Source organism: Lutjanus erythropterus, unplaced genomic scaffold (assembly GCF_056507025.1).
Source record: "Lutjanus erythropterus isolate fLutEry1 unplaced genomic scaffold, fLutEry1.hap2 Scaffold_223, whole genome shotgun sequence".
Lineage (NCBI taxonomy): Eukaryota > Metazoa > Chordata > Actinopteri > Lutjaniformes > Lutjanidae > Lutjanus > Lutjanus erythropterus.
This window is the reverse complement of record NW_028146704.1, coordinates 1-26,219: the sequence shown is the minus strand read 5'-3', so window position 1 is coordinate 26,219 and position 26,219 is coordinate 1. Positions and strand designations below refer to the sequence as shown.

The window sequence follows — 26,219 nt, the reverse complement described above, 5'->3', positions numbered from 1 at the left end:
AACAGGCCCAGACAACAGATAGTGGGATAGTAATCTGAAAATATGATAATGTCCCATTATTAATCTGAAGCATGGTGAAATGACAGCTCAGCTTTGATCCCAACTCACCAGTCCTTCTCTCTGAAGTCACACATTTCTTCTATATCAAAGAAGCACTGAAATAAATATTTTTCAAAGAATCCATTCTTTTTTGTTAGCAACCAAGTGTTTATTTGAATTGAATAATGTACAGGCAGCAGAATAAATGTTTTTTGTTGTGCATGTTAAGATAACAGGCCTGATATCTGGATTTAGCTGAATATTTTCTTTCAGACACAAATTTGCCGGAATATCTTAGATGGTGTGTTTGATTAGTTTGTTGCCTTTTTCATTTAGATTCACTTTATTTTGCATTTGTAATAGTTTATTTTATATCAAAACAAGGGCTAAATAAGGAGAAGTGCACTGGTTATTCCTCCACTTCTTCAAGCCCACCAATGAGTTACAGTGAATGTTAGTTGTAAATGTGTCATATACAGCTGACATCCTGCTTCAAGGATTAATGGTGTTTTATAAGTGACGTTAGAACAAAGAAAGTATTGATGGAAGAATGTTTAAGTGATGTTCTATGATTGTGTCTGTGTGTCATTAAGTGTCTAGAAACAGATGATAAGTTACAGTACAAACAGCCTATTTAAAAAAGGTTGACTTTCCTGAAGCAGGTGTACAAGAAAAAAAGAAAAGTCAAAAATGCTAAGCTACTCATGCTTATGGTGATTGAAGGTCAGGTTTAGGTTTTTAGTCTTCAAAACACTGAGTTTCACAGGAAAACAGCATCACAGAATCTCCCTAACAATGGAAGTGAATGCTGACCAAATGTAAAAAAAATGACCAAATAAAAGTATAAAATGCCTTCATACTGCTCGTCTGGTGTAATCCACATCTCCTAAAGCCCTGACATGCTGTTCACTTACTCACATCATACACATACACCTTATTCAGGCTAGAAACATGGTGTAAATAATGTTTTTCAAGTCAACTTGGCATGTCAGGGCTTTAGGAATTTACACCAGACAAAGAGTATGGAGGATTTTATGTTTCTTTTTTGTTTTTTTCACATTTGAAAACTGGTTCACTTCCACTGTTTGGTTTTTCTATGAAACAACAGCAGTGTTTTATGGACAAAAAAAACTAAACCCAACCTTCAGTTGGCATAAGGGTGACTAGATAATGACCACATTTTTTGGTGAACTATCCCTTTAAGTACAGAAGAGCTCAGGTGTAAATTTGTCCTGTATTCATCTGATATGCCAGTTGTTGTTGCACCACTTGGTCTGTTAAGGAGTGGACTTTGGTAGTGACTGTGGCTGATGTGATAAAGGTATATGACCATCCTTCTGTGTTATTCTGCCTTCTTTGCCATAGTAAAAAAAAAACAGTTTATCACACAAGTGACTTTCAGTGTGTGTGCTCCTGAGGTTACTATTCTGTGCGCTATGTAGGTTAGATTGTAGATGGTTAATTCAACTATATGGGAACTGCACTATCATTGATAATTCATGCGATACCATCCTACATGATTCTCCTGTAATGTGTCTCAGTCTTTTGTAATAGAGGGGGATCGGAACCTAGTTTTGTTGTGTTATAGTTACATAGCATGAGATGTGTATTAGCGATTTACAATTAATTGAAATTTTATCAAAATTGCAATGTGGCTTTCTGCAATTTTCAAATTGCATGAGGTGCAATATTTATTAAAGGCAAAATGTATCAAAAAAACATTTAAATGAATGAATGAATGTGGTGAGGCAGAGATGTCCTGTCCTACAAATCAGACTTTACAGACTTTTAAAAAAACAAAGCATCTTCATTTGGTACAGATTCCTCTAATATTGCAAATCATGTAACAATTGCAGTATCAGTCAAAATAATCCAAATTATTGCAAAATCATTCCACCCTTATATGTATATATTTACAGTCAACTCATCAAGTGTTGAACTGTGAGGTTTGGATGGATGAGTGCTTTATTTAATAATGATCCTCTGAGTTTGACTTTGTCTATAAGGAGAGGAGATTTTCTCATCACATACACACACAGCTCTGTGTTGCACTTGGCTTGAGATGGAGGCTGAGAAAGGAGGGTGTGTGTGTCCTATCCCCTCATCTTTGATACATGTCCTTTCTTCACAGACACACACACACACACACACACACACACACACACACACACACACACACTCTTACACTTACAGCCTTCCTTTGTCGTGTTGGCCCTCACTCTGTCCCACCTCCTCCCTCCCCTCCCTCCTCAGATGACCGGGCTGGAAAATTAGCTTGTCACATTGGCTTTGAATTGAATTGACCTGAATGTACCTTCCTCAAAACTCCTCTCTCTCTCTTGTTTTGAGCCCCTCCCCCTCTTCTGTCTTTCCGATATGTTGGATGTATGATCAGCCACACAGACTGATATATGCTGATGTGTACAGACAGGTACAGCCATTACTGACATTCTCCCAAACACAGAGATGTGCCTCTAGCATGTCCAGATTGGTCTACCAACCATTTATTATCACAGGGATAGTCACGGGAGATGTTTGTGACCGTTTAAGTTAAAAACTGGTAATAATCTGTATTTCAGATGTTTGGTTTCATCACTTTGGCACTCAGTCTGGTATCTTTGCTTCTTTATCACAGCAGTTACCTGTATGTCTATCTCTTTTTTTCAGTTCATTCAATATTTTGGTAAAATGGAAGTTTATTTGATTTTTTTCCTTGAGTGAGATGACAAGATTGATATAAATGTCATGTTTGTGTGTTAGTAGAGAGCAGAGGAGTATTCCATCAAGGTTGATAAATAAGTCTGTGCTTAAGGGAAAAAGCCTGGTTTGAATTAACTAACTCTAACTCAGGCCAGATTAAAACAAGCTGCATTGTGAGTGTGCATAGAGATCAGAAGCTGCCCAGAACAGCTGATTGTCAAAGAGGATAAGATGCAACAAAAAGAAGAGGATATGCGAGTGATTATCTTCTCAGCTATGAAACAAACTCTGTAGGTTAAACTATATGAAGAATATAAAGGTTTAATCATGAAAAAAGGCCTCTGTTGACACAATCATCAAAATGAATGAGTAAATGCCACCATAGTGTGATTGCAGTGGGCATTGCCTTGTCGTAATAGCTCACTTGGTAGAGCATCAGCTCCATGTACTGAGGCCTCAGCAGCAGGTTCGATTCCAGTCCAAGGCTGACCTACATGTTGTCCTCTTTCTCTCATTCCTTCTTTTCTTCACTTCAAAACAACTTTGGCACGTTTTCTTATACTATAAATTATACTATAAAAAGCAACATGTAAATTCATATAGAAAAAGGTCTGAACTTACTTGTGTTTCTGCAGTGACAGAAGTGATGTGAGCACAAAAAGACTTGAGAGGACTGTTACTAACATACAGCTAAATTAAGCTTGACAGTCAACCTACCATGGAGCAGGCTAGTTCAGTGGTATCAGTTACCATGGTTGCTGAGCAGGGATTCCTTTAAGCCATAGTCATGGAACAGATGTCTCACTTAAATGAACCAGACTTATCAAATAAGCCAGGCTTTTCCTTTATTCACACCCCTCTGGTCAGGACACTGTAAGCTTTGCTTGATTAGAGGGCTGGGTATCGGTTAAGATTTCCCAAATCAAGCTGATTCAAGTCACAAGGTCCTGATTTGATATGATTTGCATATGCCCAAAGCAGTTACATTAATCATGTACTTTTTATTAAACATTATCTGACCAACACACTTAAATTAGCAAAATCCCGCAGCAGGTCTCGCTCCGAAGGCTGGTCACACAAGACTAAGAGGGTTAAAACTGCAGGCTGTACCAAAGATCCACAGGAGAAAAGACGTATATTAAAAAATAATTTTAAGATTTAATGAATCGATATTGGACCATGAAAAGAAAAATTGATTCATATCGATGAATCTATTTTTTTTTAACACACCCCAACTTAATTCTACCCATTTTGTTACACATTTTTCAGTAGCTGTTAAGACAAACACAGCTCAGTGCAGTAATAACTTAAAGGTGTTCTGAGGAGCATAGTCCGAAAAAGAGAAAATATCCAGTGAGCAGCAGTTCTCTGGGCAAAAAAATGCCTTGTTGATGCCAGAGGTCAGAGGAGAACGGCCAAACTGGTTCGAGATGATAGAAAGGCAACAGTAACTCAAATAACCACTCGTTACAACCAAGGTTGTATAGGAGACCATCTCTGAACACACATGTCGAACCTTAAAGCAGATGGTCTACAGCAGCAGAAGACCACATCGGGTGTCACTCCTGTCAGCCAAAAAACGGGAAACTGAGACTACAATTCACACAATAGAAGATTGGAAAAACGTTGCCTTGTCTGATTAATCTTGATTTCTACTGCAACATTCAGATGGTAGGGACAGAATTTGGTGTAAACAACATGAAAGCATGGATCCATCCTGCCTTGTATCAACGGTTCAGGCTGCTGGTGGTGGTGTCATGGTGTGGGCAGTATTTTCTTGGTACACTTTGGGCCCGTAACTGAGCATCTTTAAAGACCACAGCTTGCCTGAGTATTGTTGCTGACCATGTTCATCCCTTTATGACCACAGTGTACCTCTTCTGACAGCTACTTCCAGCAGCATAACACACCACGTCACAAAGCTCAAATCATCTCAAACTGTTTTTTTGAACATGACAATGAGTTCACTGTACTCCACCTTTGGGATGTTGTGGAACAGGAGATTCCCATCATGGATGTGCAGCCGACAAATCTGCAGGAACTGTGTGATGCTGTCATGTCAATATGGAGTAAAGTCTCAGAGGAATGTTTCCAATGCCTTGTTGAATCTATGCCATCAAGAAGTAAGGCAGTTCTGAAGGCAAAAGGGGATCCAACCCAGTACTAGCAAGGTGTACCTAATGAAGTGGCCAGTGAGTGAATTCCATTCCATTTCCATTCAATCTTTCTGACCTTAAAGACATTGTGTGAATCTTCAAAGTCTCACAAATATTTTGAATGCGTTTCCTACTTAATAAAATATTTGCACGCATTTTTCATATTTAAGATTTATATATTTTAAATGCTGTTTTTTTCTACCTCCATGTTTGCTAAGGAGCAGCTGCCTTGCACATTTTTGTTGATGACTGCTGCTACCAGCTATTCATCAGTGGAACGTTGTGAAGCTTCAGAGCTTCTGAATGGGTCTTTTGGTTTGATGTCTGAAATAAGGTCTGTGGTGAACAGGAAGCTTAAGAGATTTTTATGTTTTACAACATAGAATGTCAGTAAATATCCCTAACTTGAATTTCATGTGTGTTTGTTGCTTACAAGCTGTTGAATGACACAACAGTCGAACACTAGTGGTGACTTGTGTTTTTTACTTCTAGATGTTGCTTCAAAAATCGTAAAAGTGGTGAAGATTATCTTGCTGAATAAAAACTGAAAAAAAACTTTTGTTCACCACAGAGATTTTTTTCTGCAGTAATCCAAAGTCCCTTTGGCTTGTGCAGGGGAAACCAGAGAGATGTTCACTTCTGGTTTGGCCTACAAAAAGATGTCATCCCTGCAGCACTCCATTGGTGGGTGTGATCATATGTATGTGCATCCCATGAGCACTTTGCTCCATAGCACTCCGATAAACTATAAATACCACACTAAGTACCCTCATCTCTTGTTTTAATCTCTTGGTCATCCACAGTGGTACAGCACAGAAATCATTTATTTCTTCTTTGTCGCGTCTCTAATCTTGGCTTTGATTGGCCACCCACACTCAGCCAATTAGCAGTCTTCACTGATGGAAAATACCCATGAGTTTTTACAATATGTGGTGTCTTGTCCATTCATTGATTTAGAAGACTTTATCTGTACTGGTGTACATGTCCGTGTCCTCCAACTCTCTCTCTCTCTCTCTCTCTCTCTCTCTCTCTCTCTCTCTCTCTCTCTCTCTCTCTCTCTCTCTCTCTCTCTCTCTCTCTCTCTCTCTCTCTCTCCTCTCTCTCTCTCCCTCCCTCTCTTTGTCTCTTTGTCTCTCTCCCTCTCCCTCTCCCTCTCCCTCTCCCTCTCCCTCTCCCTCTCCCTCTCTCTCTCTCTCTCTCTCTCTCTCTCTCTCTCTCTCTCTCTCTCTCTCTCTCTGGCGGTGGTGGCACATGATGGATGACCCTTGTCTTTGGATGGTAATGCATCAAGAGCTCAGCATGCTGTGTGTGTGTGTGTGTGTGTGTGTGTGTGTGTGTCTGTGTGTGTGTGTGTGTGTCTGTGTGTGTGTGTGTGTGTAGTCCATTCACCTGTTTTTTACACCCATGTGTCCATCTCCTGCAGGCTCCTCAGTGAAACTGTAACTGAGTATGTCTGCTTGTCTGATTTTCTCCTCAGTCTTGCCAAGACCACAGTTTTCTATAGAATGGTGTCACTGTTTCAGAACCTTTGGCATTTCTCTGCTTCACTTTCTTGTCATTATCAGCTGACCTGCACAGTGATGGCGATAAATCTGCAATGAGCTTAAATTGGCCAGTCAGCAGGCTCCAGTCATTGTATATAGACTTGTCTGCCTTTGTGTTTTTTTTCCTGTATAAATACAGTAAGAATCATTCTCTGTTGTCGATGAATAAGTAGATGTCAACTTAATGGCATTTCATGTTCCTGCCTGGTCAGGAATCACCATGATAATTGAGATGAAGGAAACAGTTTACCAGTCTGATAATCATGACCTGGACCTCGATAACCTCCAAACACTACCCACCCCCCTACCCTCAGTAGGAGAGAGTCAAACAGAGCAAAGAGAATCATTTCTGTGTGAGGTGTGTGAGATAGAAGCCTGGTCACTTTGTTTCACTTGACGGGTATGATCCTCCGCATTCATCTGTAGGGATGAATCAGTGTAACTGCCGGATGCTCGGCACACACACGCACACATACACACACACACAATGCTGGTGTGTATGTATTTCTGACCTAGCCTACTTTTACTTTTACATTTCAGACTAAAGACCAGCTAAGTGGGAATGACACCCAAAAAGGCTGATTTTTGGGTCAGAGGTTAAGGTTAGGGTACGGGTTAAGGCTGTACTATAGTCCCATACAGGTGCTTATACTGTTCTTTCGAGTCAACTTGGAGGATGCATTCCACACAGTAGATCACGTCTATATGTAATGGTCACAAGAGACTGAGGGTATACAGATGTCCACACTGCGCTTTACACATGTCGGTAGATGTATTTTTTCACTTTATGCTGAGCTAGGCTAACCATGACCTCACTCCAACTCTGTATGAAACACACTGACATAAAAGCACTATCACTTGCATTTTTTCCTCATTTTTTTCTGCCAAATTCAGGAAAATAAAACATGATTGAAACATATTTTTAGGACTTCATGTCAAACAAGAATAACAAAAGAGCTGCACCACCTGCAAGTATATAAAAAAAAAAAAAAATCTGGGTTACGGGACATTAAGTACCAAGCAGAGTGCAGGTAAGAGGTTTCAGCAGGATAACAGTTAAGTGTGCTCACACAGATTCATCTGTTCCTGCTGTTAGTGTGTGTGATCTCCTGTTAGGGTGGCAGCCCAAGCAAAGTAGAATGTGCACTGTTCAGTCCACTCCTGTGGCTTCCTTTTTCATAACAACAGATCATACCTTGTCCACAAACACAGACCCAGACCTCAGAACAGTGTGTACAGTCTTTTTCAAATTCATTTCCAGAGCTGGCAAGCCACCAGGAGTCACAACAGGCCCTTACTGGCCCATTGTGAGTGAAGACAGCTACCATTTATGCTACCCTTTAACTGAAAATAAATCTTTGTATGCATTGTAATAACTTTGTTTTAGACATATCTACATCATGCAAAAGCTAATTAATTTATTGTAATGCCCAGCCTTTTGTCTCTCAGCAAGAAAACTAGCAAGTACCTGTTCCAAAACATCAAACTATTCGTTTATTCTAAAAATCCGATGTTTGACTGTTAGGTAGCCACTTCATTTGGCTGCCTCAGCTCCACCCACGCTCCATCTCTTTGCCTAGTTTTTGATTAGCCACAAGTTAGCCGAGTCGGGCACTGCCAAAATGGAGCCACCACACTGAGCTGAGACTTTCTCACAGCATCCCTACTGATACTAAAAAGTTGAGTAAACACGGGTGTTACCAACGACGCTAATAAAGGTGCCATCCATTTAGTATAGCAGAGCCTGTCCAGTGAGCTGAATGGAACTAAACCTTAATTAGTGTCATTGATAACACCTGTGTTTACTCTAGAGCTTAAAATCTGTGCTTGAACCTGACGGGACCCGATGTTTGGGTTGGGTTAGGCCTTATTTCTCGCAGGCTCACAGTGGGTTCTCACTGGACTATATTTATTTATGTATTTATTTATTTTCATTTTGTCATTGCCAGTTCCATTTTGCCCCATGTATTGTCCCTGTCAGTAAAAACTCCTATTGTTTGGTGCATAGAGGGAAGCTTGTTAAGAAAAATGACGGGCTGTAATCGGGTTCAGGCTGAAATATGCTAATGAGGTTTGGGTTTGGGTTTGTTTTTGGACAGAACTTTGTTGGCATCGGGGCTTGACGGGCTCAACGGGCTCAACTGTTAGGCACGAGTAAAGTGCTAGTTTACGCTACTATTTCATGTCAAAGTGTCTGCTGTAAATAAGGTCTGTGGCTCTTCAGAAACCTGCGGGTGACTTTACAGAGGCATCCACTTTTTGTTATATTGTCTGTGGCTCTAACAAGCAGAGGGACCTGTGTGGTCATGTTAGATCAGTAAATTAAAATAATTGATAAATTATAAGTTAGGCTTGGGTGATACAGCTCACGATAATGATAATTATAATGATAAGTATTATAGCTGATAATTATTGATCATGTAGGTTGTGATGGACAACATATTGTGCACTCCATGGGATGGAATCTGCTGACTTGATAAAATGAGTAAATATCACAATATTTTTGACCAAATAAAGATAATGTGACAGTATTATAGGGATGACTATTGGTGCTTTTAAATCGAAGATAATTTTTGATTAATAATAATCAGTAATGTGGATATACTGACAAAGTGGGTAAAGGCAAGTGATAAAACAGCTAGAACAGTCTGTTAAGTTCAGAAAGGTATATCACTTTACAGTAATGCAGTCTTAAAACCAGGAAAATGTTGCTATATCCTGTTACAACGATATCCAAAATCTATCACGATATATAGTCTCAGATCATGATACACTATCATATTGATATATATTGCCCAGTCCTATGATAAATGATAATGTCAGGTCCTTTTAACGTTCTTACAGTTGAATGAGAGCTTCTCCTCATCCTCAAAGACTCTTTTCTGACTGAAGATCCCCTGCTACCTCTTTTCCTTTCTCACTTTTCTCCCTCCTGACTCAGTTCTCACTCTTTGCCCCCTCCTTCTATTTCATCTCCCTCCATCTCCTCCTTCTCTTCATTATGCATTCCACTGAACTCCTCTCTGTCTCTCTCCAGCTTGAGCTCAGGACCGTCTGTAAATGGCTCTGGTAGGTGACTGCTGTGGCTTTATGGAGATCACGGCATCGACGGACCCACTCTCTCCAGCACACACGCACACAGACACACACCCTGTTTCAGGCCCAAATTGATGAGGCAGATTTATGACGGCTGCTGGCCACAACAAATTAAGTTGACAGTGATGTATGTGGGGGGGCGAGTGTCACACTGCACTAACGGACCACACACACACTCACACACATGCAGGCGTGCCCCAGTGGTGGCCCCCTACTCCCAGTCCTTCTTGTTAGGCGTCCCTGTCAGGCAGCCCCCCTCCAGCATACCTGCATAATGAAACTCCTCATTCTGATTTGTGTTTTTGCTTCTCTCTCTCTTTTTCCTCTCACCCACCTTCCCTCCATCCCCAGACTCATCCAGCAGCCAGCAAACTGCCCCTGAAGGACAGCTTCACATTTGATGACTACAGGTCAGTGTGCGTGTGCGTGTGTGTGTGTGTGTGTGTGTGTGTGTGTGTGTGCGTGTGCATGCAAAATGGGCTGTTTTAGATTGTTCACATCATCTAGTTGTTTGGGTATGTTGTTCCCATAAACTGGAGCAAATGCAAAGGGAGCACTCTGGTTTATTACAACTTGGCTGGATGATAATATCAGGGAACATGGCAACATGAGCAGATGATCAAACAGGTTGTAAACAGACTTCGATGACAGTAAAAATTATTACCCAAACTGTCAATTAAACAAATTACATTCTGTCTTATTGGTTCAGTGGTGACCTGCTGTACTGACTGTGTTTGTGTGATGAGGAGGGACCATAACTGACTTAATGCACCATGTAGGTTAACCTCCAAATAAGGGTTGAATACAGACAAGAAGCTTCACAAATTTTTATTTACAATAAATTGCCAATAAGGAAGCAGAAAGGGGCATACTGTCCTCTAGCTCTTACTTCAGAGCTCTGTGTGTTACACCAATTACTCATGGTTTTAGTTCACTGAATTTCAGTATGAACCATAACTGGACACTGGATTAAGTTCTTCTGGTTTAATGATTCTGAAAGACTTCAGTCTGCCTTTTTGAGTAAGATTTTATGAGTCAAGCTTATGACAGAAGACTATGTTGTTTTAGGTAATGTTGTAGTGAAGTGGTTATGTTCATGTCACCATGTAGGCTGAACATTTATGTGCATGATACAATAAATCCGGGGATCTCAACCTTTTCTTCACTTAAAGGTCTAGTCTGTAAGATTTAGGAGGGTCTATTGTCAGAATATGACAGAAATTAAATATTATTAACAATTGTTTATTGTTAATAATTCAAATTAATGGTCAATAATCACCTGAAAATAAGAAGCACTGCGTATTTGGTACCTTACAACAAGCCCTATATGTACAGAAGCAGTGGCTCCTCTTCCATGGATCCACCATGCTGCTCTGCCATGTTTCTGTAGTAGCCCAGAACCAACAAAACAAACACTTTTCTTTTGCAGTGATGTAATCATTTTAATGCCAGAGCCCATGTCCCAACATGCAAATGTCACACCAAAACAAGTTCACACCCTCACTACTATTTTGTAGTAGCACTGTCATGTATCCAGGGCTTAGCTCTGCCCAAGACACTTGTGATTGGTTTAAAGAAATACAAATAAGCCAGGGCATTTTTTTCCTCTATAGCAGAATGTATATGTGTGGAGCCAGAGCTTTCTTGAGCGCTGAGTGCTGTGGGTGTGAATAACATGTAGCTAAGACATAAAACATTTCTGATAGCTAACATGGTGTTGTTTACAGACTGTCAGGTAAAAGGAGAGTTAACATGGTGGACGGTTGTCAGACTGAGCTAGCTGCTTGTTTGCATAGAGAAAGTAAGACGTCTTCCTCTGCCACTATTTCCCAGCATCACAAACATCACAAACTTCTACCCTTCTTATTCACCATTGGATCAGGCAGACCACTGTTTATTCTAAATGTTCCTTTGGACATGTATTTGTATCTTTATAGTCAAGTACTGTACAAATATTCAATCACTGTCTTCATTTAGTTCAGTTATCAGGTTGAGTAAAGTTTGCAGGTAAAAACAGTTTCTCCAGCAGGTCTTCCAGTTTCCTCTTCTGAAGTGTGAAATCATGCAGTAATGTGTAATGTCATTTTATATTGAACAAGCAACCAGTATCAACATTTTTTAAATGATACCCATCCCCACTGTGTCCGCAGCCCTCTGCTGCGACACTAGTGGAAGTGAGATCCATCAGTATCCACACTGCTGTACACTCAGAGTTGGCTGGAAGTTTTCATGTTGTAATGTGCAGTGTGGTACTGCACTTTGTTTAAGTTAGTATTGGTAGTAGTATTTCCTAATATGTCATCTTCAAAACACTGTCAGGTGCTGCGCTGTGCTCTTTTTTCAGTCAACAGAATGCAGAGGAACCATAAAATTATTCATTATGTACAGTACTCACATTTTGGAATGTGTGATTCAGTTAAGAATTGTGACTCTTGAGTGAATTGTTTTTCACACCCCGGGTGGGCACATGACTCATATGCCTCTCAAAGTGTTAATGACCCCACAGAGATACCTTGAACTCCCAACCAGTCAGTCAGAACTGAAGAAGCCTCTTGTTTGAGAGGCGGAATGTCTTCAAGAACTCTACCAAGTCCAGTTGCATACAACAACCTTTTCTACAAATACCATGACCTGGATAACTGAGAATCTTCACTGACACCTTTTCACGCCCAGTTTACATAACTGTTAACAACCTGACTGCTCGTGTTTCTTGGTCTGACTACATTGAAGCAGTGACTCAGTGTTTTCAGATTTCAACTACTAACTATAACTTTCAGCTAAATTATTGCATAGTAAAGGATGAGAGAAAGTGGGCTGGTTATTAATAATTCCTCCAATCTCTGCTCCTCCCTGCCTTTTTCTCCCCACCTCCCTCCCTCCATTTTCCCTCCTTCTCTCTCCATCCTTGTCTGATGCAAGCCTTCTCTCTCTTTGGCAACACCAGTGTTAGAGCTCATGAACTTTGTTCCTCTTCAAGAAGCAGGAGCAGCTTCTGTGCATGATGTCAGTGGAGTAAACAAACAGGGATTGGTTGATTGTGTGTGACAGGTGGGCGGTGTCCTCAGTGATGACCCGTCAGAATCAGATCCCTACTGAGGATGGCAGCCGGGTCACTCTGGCCCTCATCCCCCTCTGGGACATGTGTAACCACACAAATGGATTGGTAAATACTTTATCTAACACACACACACAGACACACACACACACACACACACACACACACACACACACACACGGACATGCATTTGTACTAGGGCTGCACAATATTGGAAAAAACTGACATTGCGATTTTTTTTAACACTGCGATATATATTGCGCTATGAAAAAATACAGGAATTTTCACCAGATGACTTGAATAGCACTTTATGTTATGCTGCACTGCTGCCATCTTATGGACAATTAACCTGCACTGATCTTGTAACTCACTCCATATGCAGGGGCGTGGTCTGCTTTGGCAAACTGATTAAGAACGATTGTGATTGGTGGATCGCTGCGCGCAGTGTGTGTCAGGTACCCTTGAAATTAGATGAGAACACGTTTAGTTCATTTGCCTCCTACATCGCAGGACCTGCAATATGACTATTGCGCACACGTACATTGCGATGACGATGATCAAACGATATATTGTGCATCTCTAATTCGTACATTACATATACATATTGTATTGTATTTGTCAGGAAAGTTTGACTAAGAATTATGACTTCTGACACAAGCCTTAAAGAATGCAAGTTGAAAACTTAAGACACTTTCTGCAGACACTACTATGATAAAATATATGCAAAAATATGACATATATATGCAAAAGAAAAAGACAAATATAAAAAAATGTATAATACATTCGACTGAAATGGGGCCAAAGAAAATCAGTATTCTTTCTGCTGTTTATAAGCAACATAACTAAGCTTTACTTTTGGTTTTGCCTTGACTGATGTATTCAGTATTTTAGTTTTAGTTTTTTGCACTGCTCATAAAACTAAAAAGAATAAAAATGAAAAGCTGGGAAAATATTCATAGATGGAAACATACACACTTACACTGAATGACAATGCATGTCAAACTAAGCTGTTTTGATGAAGATTAAAAATATACTTTTTGAGGTTTTGTAAAGGTTGATTTAGTAAAAGTTGTTGTTGTTGTCTGCAGATAACCACCGGCTACAACTTGGAGGACGATCGCTGTGAGTGTGTGGCACTGCAGGACTACAAGAAGGATGAGCAGGTGAACTTGTTCTACTGATACTTTGGTCAGCAGCTAACAGTAAAAGTAGGGAGGTGAAAGAAACCATGACTGCCTCGCTTTCTGCTAAGGTGATCCTGCGTCCAGTGTTGGACTACTGGAGAGAGGAGCAGGACTTGGCGAGGGCTCACTTCTGGAAAACCTTTTCATTTAAAGGGGAACTCCACATATTTTCCAACTCAGAGTGTGAGGACTGATGAATATGATATTACTTGAGTCAGTGTTAGTTGGGGCTGACAAATCTAATAAGAGTACAAGTATAGAGAAAGGGAGAGGAAGAGAGCAGAGTTTAGTGCATCATGGGAAGTCCCCCACCTGAGCCAGGCCTAACTATAAGCTTTGTCAAAGAGGAAATTGGACAGGTAGGCTCAATGCATACATCAAGACAGGTCATGATGGTGGTGTTGATGCCGATTATTTCTTCTTTCTGTAGATCTACATCTTCTATGGCACAAGATCCAATGCTGAGTTTGTCATCCACAATGGCTTTTTCTTCCAAGACAATGCCCACGACCGAGTGAAGATCAAGCTGGGTGTCAGTAAGAGTGAACGCCTCTATGCCATGAAGGCCGAAGTGCTGGCACGAGCCGGCATCCCAGCGTACGTCCAACTCTTCTCAGTGTTCAGAAGCTTTTTTATTTTCCAGTCTACTTCTCTCTACTTCTCACCACCAGATGGTGATCAGATCTTCTCAAACACAGTGGGTCTCATGTATGAATGGTTTGTTACACACAGATTTAAATTGTGCGTTTGAACAATTTAAGAACTTTTGTGGCATTGATCAGTAGTTGTAGTTGTTCTAAGGCAAGATGAAATTTAAGAGTGTCCCAGACCAGTCATTCCCAAAGACTGGGTTGTGACCCACAGGTGGGTCCCAGGAGATTTTATATGGGTTCCCAAATAAAGAAAGGACTATGGAAGATATTCTACAAATGCAAGTGGGGTAATGACACACAGCAAAGGGCCATAGGTGGGAGTTAGACCCACGGCCGCTGCAGGAGACTCACAGCTTCCGTACATGGGGTGCAAGCTCTACCAACTGAGCTATGCAGGCGCCCTTATGTCCACTATTTAACCGCTGTCAACCTCTTTTTTTATTCCTCTGTCAGCACCCTGACAGAGAAACCTTTGCTCTGTTCAAAGTCTTTGCTGTTTTTTCATGTGATCCATCCATCCATCTTCAACCGCTTATCCAAAATCAGGTTGCGGAGGTAGCAGTTCCCGGAGGGGACCCTAGACATCCCTTTCCCTGGATATGTTAGCCAGCTCTGACTGGGGGATCCTGAGGCGTTCCCAGGCCAGGGTGGAGATATAATCCCTCCACCTAGTCCTCAGTTTGACTTGTGGCCTCCTCCCAGCTGGAGTGCCCGGAACACTTCCCTACCAAGCGGCATCCTTATGAGATGCCCAAACCACCTCAACTGGCTCCTTTCTATGAAAAGGAGCAGCGACTCACAGATGACTGAGCGTCTCACCCTATTCCAAAGGGAGATTCCAGCCGCCCTTCTGAGAAAACCCGTTTCAGCTGCTTGTATCCACAGTCTCATTATTTCGGTCATGACTCATCCTTCTTGACTATAGGTGAGAGTAAATTGACCAGTAGATTGAGAGCTTTGCCCTCTGGCTAAGCTCCCTTTTCGTCACAGTGCAATAAAGCGAACACAATACCACTCCTGCTGCACTGATTCTCCAGTCCATTTCACGCTCTATTGTCCCCTCACTTGAGAACAAGACCCTGAGATACCTGAACTGCCTCACTTGGGGTAAGGAATCATCCCCTCCTCGGAGTAGACAATCCACCGGTTTCCTGCTGAGAACCATGGCCTCTGATTTAAAGGTACTGATCCTCATACCAGCTGCTTCACATTCGAATGTGAACCAATCTAGTGAGTGCTGGAGGTCACAACGATGATGCCAACAGAAACACATCATCTGCAAAAAGCAGAGAGTAATGAAATGTCTTCATTATTGGCACACACCCTTTGGTCCCCCTTTTTGAAAAGGGGAACCAACCCCCCAGTCTGCCACTCCTTAGGCACTGCCCCAGACTTCCATACAATGTTGAAGAGATTTGTCATCCACGACAGCCCCTCAACACCCAAAGCCTTCAGCATTTCTGGACAGATTTCATCAATCAACAGGGCTTTGCCACTGTTGAGTTGTTTGACTACCGCTATGACTTCCTCAAGGGAAATTGACGCTGATCCCCCATCATCGTCCAGCTCTGCCTCTACCATAGAGAGTGGTTTAGATGGGTTCCGAAATTCCTCAAAATGCTTCTTCCATTGCCAGATTATCACCACATTCAGCAGTCAACAGCGCACCATCCTTGCTACAGATAGCTTGGTTGGTTCCCCATGTCCTCCTACTGAGGTGCCAAATGGTTTTCCAGAAACACTTTGGTGCCAACTGAAAGTCCTTCTCCGTGGCTTCTCTGCACTCCGAACAGGAGAGCTCCGCTGGAGGTAGGAGTTGAAAGTCTCCCAGACAGAGGCCTCCTCCAAATGTTCCCAGTTCACCTGCACTACACGTTTGGGCTTGCCAGGTCTGTCCAGAGGCTTCCCCCACCATCAGACCCAACTCACCACCAGATGGTGATCAGTTGACATCTCAGCCCCTCCTGTGCGTTGAAGTCACCCAGTAGGACTACAGAGTCCCCTAACAGAGTCCCATGCAGGACTCCATTCAGGGTCTCTAAGAAGGCCGAATACTCTGAACTGCTATTTGAGGCATAAGCATGGACAACAGTCAGAGGTTCCCACCTCCATAACCCCTAGGTGTAGGGAACCAACCCTGTCATCCACTGGAGTGAACTCATAGAGGCACTCAGACAGAGGCTTGTGAGTGTCTCCACACCTGCCTGGTGCCCTGGGAAACTCTGGAGAAGAAAAGAGTCCATCCTCTGTCCAGGAGTAAGGTTCCAGAGCAGAGGCTGTGCACAGAGGCAAGCCCCACCAGATCTAACGGATAGCGCTCCACCTCCTACATAAGCTCCAGCTTCTTCCCCATCAGAGAGGTTACGTTCCATGTCCCCAGAATCAGCCTCTGCCACCCGAGTTAGGTCTGTCGGGACCCCCTACCTTCACTGCCACCCATCGTTCAGCACACCTAACTCCAGTGGTTCCTCCTGGAGATGGTGGGTCCACGGGATGGAGGAGTGTTTGCTACGTTGCTTATTCGGGCTGTGCCTGGCGGGGCACGCCACAGAGCTCACTGATGGGCCCCCCTTCCAGGCCTGGCTCCAGACAGGGGCCCCACGCTCGATTCGGGCAGGGTCACTGCACTACGTCCTCGTTTTTTCATAGGAACCATTCTTGGTCTGGACCCTTGCCTGAGACCAGTTTGCCATGGGAGTCCCTACCAGGAGCACTAGACTCCAGACCACACAGCTCCCCAGGTCATAGGGACATGCAAACCTCTCCACCATGATAAGGTGATGGTTCCCCAGAGAGGTTTTTTGATGTCTATCCCTTGCATTTTATTTCATGTTTTGTTGCTTTGTGGTGTGCATATAGCACTTCAGTGCGCCCTTATATGGATTAATTCGTGAGTTTCTTACCTGGCCATGCATACAATTTACTATCAAATGCAGGTCATTAACATTCTCATGAGTAAGAACAGACTTGGCTGTCAGCTCATGTTACATGAATCCCATGTTGGATGTCATATTTTCCTCGTACTGCTTTGTATAAGTACAAATATAAAAGAAAAATAAGAAAATCTTCATACATCAGACCCAATGTCTTCTCTCATAAGAATCTGAATCTGCAAACTAGGCTTGAGGAATTTAACTCTGAAGCTTTTAATATGGGTCAAGGAGAGCTTCAGGCTCCTGACTAACTCCACGCACCTTTCATGTAGCAGTGGTGTGCTTTTGTCTTCCAACAGTAGATATTTCAATTAGGCCCCCCTTTGGCATAATTGAAACACATAATATAAATGTTGCAGCAGGTTTCTTTTCTTTTTTTTCTCTCCCACCCCACCAAGTATCAATTTACCATCCGCTCCAACACTTTCATCACCAAGAAGCTTAATCATTTTATCATTAGCCCCTTAATTTTATGCAGCATTCTCTGCTCGGCATTTTTAATCAGACGCCTTTTAATCTCTTATTGATGACAGTCTAAATCTCAACAGTGGAAATTAAATGAAACAATCCCCGTTGTTGCGGCAGTGCTCTATTAAACTGACAGATATGCTCGTAGATCATTTTCAAAGGAAACAGCATCAGATTCAGTGTCGGGCCTCGCGGAGATGTAGAGCGGCTGCTATCATCACACTTTTTGTACAACGTGGAAATCACTCCTTTTTCTTCCACTTTATCCCTCTAACAGTCTGATAAGTGGAATTAAGTGAGCATGTTTGACTAATAATTTACAAGTTTGTAATTAGCTTGTCTTTCCAACGCTGCCAAACCTTAAAACACAGTGCACGAAAGTGCAAAGAGTTAACTTTCCTGAGCTGGATGCTGTATTTCTGCAGCAGTGGACAGAGGTGTAATTTAATAGGAGGAGCGTGGAGGTGGCTATAATGTGTTTGTGTGGTGTAATAATGTCGACCCTGTGCTACAGATCGCCACATCGATCACTTTGCTGAAATAGGGGGGAAATATTGTCCTCTCCCAAATTACCTCAGTTTGTAATGTTATGATGTGGAATGGTTTCTGCTGAGTCCTTGATCATACTTGTTTCATATATTTTGTGTCACGCTGCTAACTTTCAACAAACTGGGAAATACTCAAAACTGCAACATTTATATTATGTTTAGAGTGACACAAGAAAGACAAGAATTAAATGTGATAGAAATCAGGTAACATACTCAGTCGTACATTTTATACTTGTTTTACTTATTTGTGTATAAAAGCTCAAACTTCTGATTTGTTTCTTCTTTTCCTTTGTAGTTTTGCAGAAATAATGGTCTTTTTTAAAAATTTCTAATTAATTGTATAGAGCACACCAGAAACATATTATCTAATCGGGTGCATTTTTGACCTTTTATGTTTTCTTTTTTGTTAGCTGTTGAAAAACTACTAAATTATGAATAATAAAATTTAAAAAATCAAAACAAAATAAAAACAAAATATTATTCTTCACAGACAAACATTTACAACCCCTTAAAACATCCAGGAAATATATGCAAAGAAAAAACATAATTCCATAAAACAAGTAAACAGGAGGATGAGGATGATTGATTGATTGTGATGACTCAGGATTTGTATGTAATTTAAAATGTCATTACTAGAGCAGTAAATATTATTTGATTAATCAGTTGAAAGAAAATTAGTTGCCAATATTTTGATAATTGATGAACTGTTCCCATCATTATTCAAGTAAAAACATTTGCTGGTTCCAGCTTCTTCAATTTCAGGAATTACAATAAAAAGGACATGTGATTATTTGAGTTTAAATTAAGCTTACTTTTCAAAATTTATTGTTATATTTATTGTGGCTAATGCTAATATTAATAATATAATTTAATGTTTAACTAATTATTAGGTATGCACCGAGGCATTAGGGATCAGTCTGATACAGTGCTCATGTACTCATACTCCTATTCACAAAACTACTCTGACACCCTACACCTGATACCATATCATGAATAATAGCCGTTCAACACAAGCAAACATCTAAAGAACCAACATGATATAGAGTTCAAGGAATTTGCTGATGCTTACCCTCTTTCCTTGGTTGTGCCGTCATTATCAGCAAGACTTGTTGTCCTCATCATCTTCCACTAATAATGGATAATAATTTGGCAGCTGTCCGTAAAATTGATAATGATAATGAAATAATTATCCGATGTAACACTGTAACAGTAAACTTAATTCTAATTACCTCTTCTTAGTGTCTTTTCCCCATATGTATCATGTATCAGTCTGGCTCTTTAGAGAAATACTAAATACTACCAAGCTCTATACCAGGCCTATTCAACTAGCGGCCCCCGGGCTGGATACTGCCCTTTTGAATTTTTCTATGGCCCGCAAGACTGCCGGTAAATCACGATTACATGTGTGTCATACATCTCTGATCTTACCTGAGCTGTTCAGGCTCAACGGTTCTGATCCGACTTGGATAGTTCTACATCAATGTTACGTCACACCATGCACCTATATGCTGGACAGGGGTGTGCTGTAATTGGCTGCCACGCTCGCTCTGCACTTGCACTCAGGGCTCGCAGATGAGAGAGGTAAAGTCTGGTTAGCTAAGCTAACGTCGTGTTGCAACATGTCGCTCTCAAAACCCAAGAGACAGAAAGTTGATTTTGAAAAACGGCAGTTCCAGAGCGAGTGGACGGACAAATATTTATTTACTTTACCTGCTGCAACAAGTAATAAACCGGTCTGTTTACTGTGCAACAAATGTATATCTGTCATGAAAGAATACAGTGTGAAGAGGCACTACAAAACAAATCATGGCTCATTATATTTATAGAGGGTTAGGGACCTTGGTTAGAAAGCTCCGTATGTAAAAGCATTAAAGTGAAAGAAAAGGAATATGTGTCACTAGTTTATTTCATGTATATATCTACTAACATAAGAGTTATTTTTAGCCATTAGTTGACAAATATTCTGTGTGGCCCACGAACCCCCAGTGATTTTCCTATTTGGCCCACTTGGTATTGATGTTGAATAGCCCTGCTCTATACTGAACACTGACATGGGTTTATTATCAGTCCTCTCATTTTTCTAGTCAAAAAGAACGCAAGTAGCACATTTCCCTAAATGTTGAAGTATAGTTCTTCAAGGTCTGTGTGTAGTTGAGTGTTGTCACTTAAGAATGTTTTTGACAGCCTTATTGTGCTGTATGAGAAGTCTCTTCCAATACTCCTTGACATAATTTACATGTAAACTGTGCACATGCTCAGGTGTTTATTGGCTTGTTGTTAATATGTTGGTGAATATGTTGTGTTTTCAGGTCCTGTATCTTTGCTCTGCACTGTAATGAACCCCCCATCTCAGCTCAGCTCCTAGCCTTCCTCAGAGTTTTCTGCATGACTGAGGGTAAGATACACACACACACACACACACACACACACACACACACACACACACACACACACACACACACACACAAACAGTGAAATACCTGCAGCAGGACATTCCCTGTGGAACCTCGAAGCCACAAACCTGGTAGCACGCTCTAAAACAAAACACACCACAGTTTTCCATGGCCCTCCGAGACCATCGTCAAGAGGCCGCTTCCTCCGCACATCAGCAAGGAAGAAGAGAAGAGACAGAGAGGAGAAAGAGAGAGGAAGAGCAGGACCTGTCCATTCCTGAGCTGGTTAATTGATCAAGGCAGGCCACCAGATGTGTGGAACGAGCAATCCACCGGGGGTTTGCAATATTCATTGGCATGTATGCAGAATGGCATCAGTGTCATAAATCCCCAACCACACAAGGCCACATCCTCCGCTGTCACAGGACTTGTCTTCAGGACCCTTCTTGATATATTATTCACATTTTTGCTGCATGTTAATTTTTAAACCAGCCCCAATGTCTTTGGATGTGTCTGTGTGGGGGGTATCATCTCTTTTGTGTGTGTGTATGTGTCTGCCATGAATCGTGTGTGCACACAGCTGGGAAACTGCAGTTTGCCTCTTTCACCTTCCCATGTAACCAAGATATGTTGAAGTCCTCAGATTAAAGGCTGCAGGATCAGAGGGAAGGGAAGACTCTATATGACTGTTTTCAACACAGAAATTTAAATGTTGATCTTCAACTAAATTATGTTGAAGATATAACTATGCTGGAAGGTCCAGACTAGCTGTCTTAGCAAAAGCTTTGACACAAACTTTGATTACAGATTCAGGAGTTGCCCCACTGTCAACTGTCCTATCACAGGTTAGAAACCATAACCAGAGCTGACAAGCTTTCCATTTCTCTCCTTGTTGAAGTGTTTCATGCGAAGTGTTTCATGAGTCTGGACAGTGGCGTCTTTTTATTGCCTCTCAAATACATGAAACACAAGAGCACACATGCGAGGAATGGATTAAACTCTGTCTTCATCTGCTCTAACATAAGCTATGAATGTTAGCATGTCCGCTTAACTTGCTCTAGCTGCAGTAACTTAACCTCCAGTGAAGCTTATTAGATATTACTGCATCTGCATTTGTTCTGTGGGGATTTGAGGAGGAAGATGTGGGATGACGCAGAAGTAAGGAAGTGGGCTGAAGACGATGTATCTCTCTCTCTAGCTTGCTGTCTCAGGTCTAAGCCGGGTTATCTTAGCTCTTATTCTGGCTGTCTTCTGCAGTCGCAGTCTGGCTGGGTCAGAGTCCACTGTGCTTCTTTTTCCCACGTTAATGAGTGTATTGCTGTCATCTGTCATGTATTTCACCATCCAGCTAATGTTTGCTGAGATGTAAGCTAGCTTTAGCTTCAGTCTGGTAGCATTAATGTTATATCATGTATGCAGCTGCTAGCTAACACACTTTCACAGGGTTCTTGTTTTGAAATGTGTTAGATGAAAACATTAAAACGTCAGCTGGAGACTTAAGGAGTTAGCAGTAGCTTACATCAACCAGCAACACTTATGAAATCTGAAATCTGCTTGTGAGTCATTTTAGCTGACAAAATCCACCATTGTCAGCTAAAATTGAGAATCTGCTTTTGTTTAGGTCTCTAAGGAATCACAGTGACCCTGTATCTCAACAATTACTCCCAATTTAAATGTTAAATCTGCCACCGTTATCACTGTAAATTGCATGTGAGAATGGAAAGTTTGGCAGGCTTAGTGACAATAACTGAGGAGGGTGGGGCTTAGTGAAGGTTGAATTTAGGCTAGCTCTGTTAAATCTGAAACATTCATGACATCTGAATCTGACAACACATCTGCTCGGTAAAATCAAAGTCCTTTAAGAAATCAAATCAAATTTAGAAATAACAAAAACTTCTGATCTCTATTTACTTGTTGTGTAAGACATGGGAACAAATAACTGCCATCCTCACAAAAACAAATACTCATGGACTTCTCAACATGATGGATGATGAATAGTTACACACCGACTCGCTACACATTCGCTCCTATCTAACTTGATGCTTCTCCTGTCCCCGCCTACCATGACTTCATCATCTGTGGTGTCAGAGTCCTGGTCAGAGCTGCTATAAATCACCTGGTGCTGTATTCCCTGTCATCAAACTGGCCTCGGCTGATCTTAGAGTTCCCAGTATGTCTGTGTTCACTAGAAGGCTGGCTCATGCTAGCTCACCCAGCTCTGGTTCTGGTGTGTTGAAGCACCTGGAACAGGGGTGGGCATTGAGACCCAGTTCTACTTTAGAACTGATTCCAAAATTACAAATCCATGGGCATCACTATGATTTGAGCACCAACTAAAATCACTCAAATGTGTGTATTTTTTATGACATGTAACACAACCTTTATTTCTTACAGCATATGGTATGTACTGGGAACAATAGTTTCAAACTCTTTATGGGAAACTCCAGCTGAAGTCATGAAATGTACAAGAGCCCTCACTCATGGTGTCAACTAAAACGTCTCTAAACCAGCACAAAAATGACCAACATTAACCACCATTTTGTGAGAAAATACGTCACAAAAACTAACAGAACAGAACTGTACATTAAAAACACCAACAAAACATAACATTTGTATTTTGGAACATAAAATGGTTAACTTAAATTCTGAGCAGTGCATCATGGGCATGTGCAAATGAGGGCTGTGTCTTAGCATTGTATCTGCAGCACGTCTGAATCCTACAATCTACACAATGGTTGAAGGAAGCCATGAGCATTAAACAAGCTGCTGGGATGGTGAAAGCATGTTTAACATGTTTGCATACATGTTTAACTGGGAAATTCAAAAAATGTAGAGATTGGATTATCTAGTTTAGAAAAGTAATCACTCTCACCTTCATAGACTAATGCTGCTTTTCCCTCAAACAATCTTTATTGTGGTTAGACATGGCCTAATAGAGAGAATAGTAACCAGAAAGCAGGTAAATGTTTCATTATAGTCATTACATAATTGATGTCATGTAGCTAGAGCTGATCTAATCTGCTGCTGTTGATGTTTGAAGTGAAAACAATAGCCGCCAGTAAAGCCTGCTGCCTGAATGTTTCCCAGATTGCTCTTTGCTGATGAAAAAGAGTGAGGAGAGAGCAGCGGTTTGAGAAGAGATTTGTTAGTTAAAGGTAGGGTAGGCAACATTGTTTTGCTATCATTGAGAAATGATTTCATAAAAACCTTTCAGCATATTGTAAATCAGGTGTTCTGAGAGAGAACTAGATTTCTGCACCTCCTCTATGGCTCTGTTTTTAGTATTTAGAGAGTCTTGCCCGTGATGATAGACTTAAACCAATCTCAGGCCTTTTCACACCTGGGGAGCTGTTGTACTAGTGCAGCTGTGCGTCTACGTTCCTTCGGTGAGATCCTGACTCTTAATGAGGGGAAACTACTGCAGGAAAAGTCACTATGAGACAGCACTATAATAAATAGAAAAAAGCCTAATGAGCAACATGCTCAACACAAGTTTGTCAGCTCACTCGGTTACTTTTGAGTTCACCTTCAGTTGTTTTCATTCATGTGTATCACGGAGCTTTGTCGACTGCTGAGAAGACCGGGTGGAGCTGAGACACAGAGCTGATAAATAGCTGCTCAGAGCCAGGGAGCTCTGCAGGAGAGGGTCAGTGGCAGACTAGTGCTCCTGGAGGAAAAAAACACTGTGGTTGCTGTGATGCAGGCTACTTTACTGGCAGGAGAGGACCCCAGAGTGTATGTTTCAAACTTTTGGGATTAAAAAGAGGATTTATTTTCACTCTTGCTTCAACGTTCTGCAACAACAATGAAGAAATCATGGAGCCACGCACCAGCCAGACGAGAGCTCAGCGTTTGTTTTTGAAACTTTCGAGATGAAAAAGCCGACTTATGGTGGTCCAACGGTGGTGAGCCTCCTTTTTGTCCCCCTCCAACAAGCGAGTGTTGTGATACTGAGCTTGTGTGTGTGCAGGAGAGCAGAGAGAGACTTTTTAAAAGTGTCTTTATGTTCTGCTCGCAGTATTTCTGTATCTTTACACTGAATCTTTATGTTTTTAAACATAGTTTCTCCCTGCTGTTGCTGTTTTTCACTGTTTGGTGTCTGTTTCATTACAGACAGCTGATGTCTGTTTGTCAGTGCTTGCTCACGATTGCCTCTGTGCACTGTTGCTTGTGCTCATGAGGGGCATGCTGTTCATCAGATAGGAGGGGCTGAGGACACTGAAAACGAAACCTAACTCAGATGAGACTCAAAAATCAACCGTTTTTAGGCTTTCTACCTACTGCAGCTAAAAGAGTTTAGCAGTTCTTGGTGGAACCAGATCCAAAATTTAACCAACCATAAATTCCCAACCCTAGAGACAATACTGAGATGTGTGTAGCATAACTTGCACAAATAGTGGAAGCAAGGAGAAACTAATACCCTACCAGCCAAAATGTAAAAATTACTCTTCCAACAACTCCCAAATTGCATGTTGTACTTGACATGTATCAGATCTCTCTGTCAGTCTGTTGTGAATATAATCTTATCATCTCATGAGAAACCTACATGGTTTGCTCAGCTCTCAGGGGGATCCAAGAGAACGTTCTGTCAGACACATTCCGATATCATTTTTTCCTTCTAGATACCAATTTCTAGTGCCTGAACTTTGCATAGCAGCTGATACCGAGCATACAATATAACTTCACCTTCCTGAGGGAAAAATGGCCTGGGGGACACTGCTTTGAAGTAGCAGGGTCCCTTTTTGGGGTTAATGAATTATGTGGTATTGATCAGTGCAAAGACTCTCATACTTGCTGATACCAATACCAGCGTTTTAGGCAACATCAGAGGCATTTTCTGTTACTGGTATCAGTATCGGAACAACCCTACTTTCTGTCTGAACTTTCACTTTCAGGTGTTTGTCTCTTTTGTTAAAAAAAAAAGTAAATATGTACAGTTGGTGTATGTTTTTTGGGGGGATCAGGTCCAAAACTCTGGACCTATGAAGACAAAATTAGTTGGCTTCCTGTAGGTTCACATCTTACAAACCCATTACCTTTTACAGTCAACATTTCACAAATGGTCCTCTGCAGTTAGAATTTAGTTTATTTTGAAGAGATGCTAACATTTAGTTGGATTTCAGAGGAATTGAAGGACTACCTGCTCGGAGATCGTGCCATCAATAAGATCTTCACCCTGGGCAACAGTGAGTTCCCTGTCAGCTGGGAGAACGAGATAAAGTTGTGGACTTTCCTCGAAACCCGAGCCGCTCTGCTACTCAAGACCTACAAGACCACATCAGAGGTCAGTCAGATGGAATTGAAGCCATGTTGAAAGTTGTAATTTGGGGGCATCTGATTCCAGAAGGTGTCAAGGGTTCAGTATGCTTCAAACAAGCCAGTTCATATGAAAGGATCTTCCAAACAAATCTTAAGCCCCTGAATGTGATAGTCGAAGGTGTGATTGTATG

At 41.4% G+C, this 26,219-nt stretch overlaps 1 protein-coding gene across 1 annotated transcript in view; it reads left to right on the top strand.

Annotated features, from left to right (window-relative positions):
- Positions 1-26,117, top strand: part of LOC146303848 (actin-histidine N-methyltransferase-like) — a 35,063-nt gene extending 8,946 nt beyond the window's left edge. Inside the window, exons 6-11 of the mRNA XM_084714345.1 lie at positions 9,887-9,945; positions 12,584-12,698; positions 13,679-13,753; positions 14,205-14,371; positions 20,686-20,771; positions 25,893-26,117. Of these exons, the coding sequence (XP_084570471.1) occupies positions 9,887-9,945; positions 12,584-12,698; positions 13,679-13,753; positions 14,205-14,371; positions 20,686-20,771; positions 25,893-26,083 (693 nt within the window). The 3' untranslated portion in view covers positions 26,084-26,117. The remainder of the gene's footprint in view (positions 1-9,886; positions 9,946-12,583; positions 12,699-13,678; positions 13,754-14,204; positions 14,372-20,685; positions 20,772-25,892) is intronic.
- The last annotated feature ends 102 nt before the right edge of the window (positions 26,118-26,219 follow it).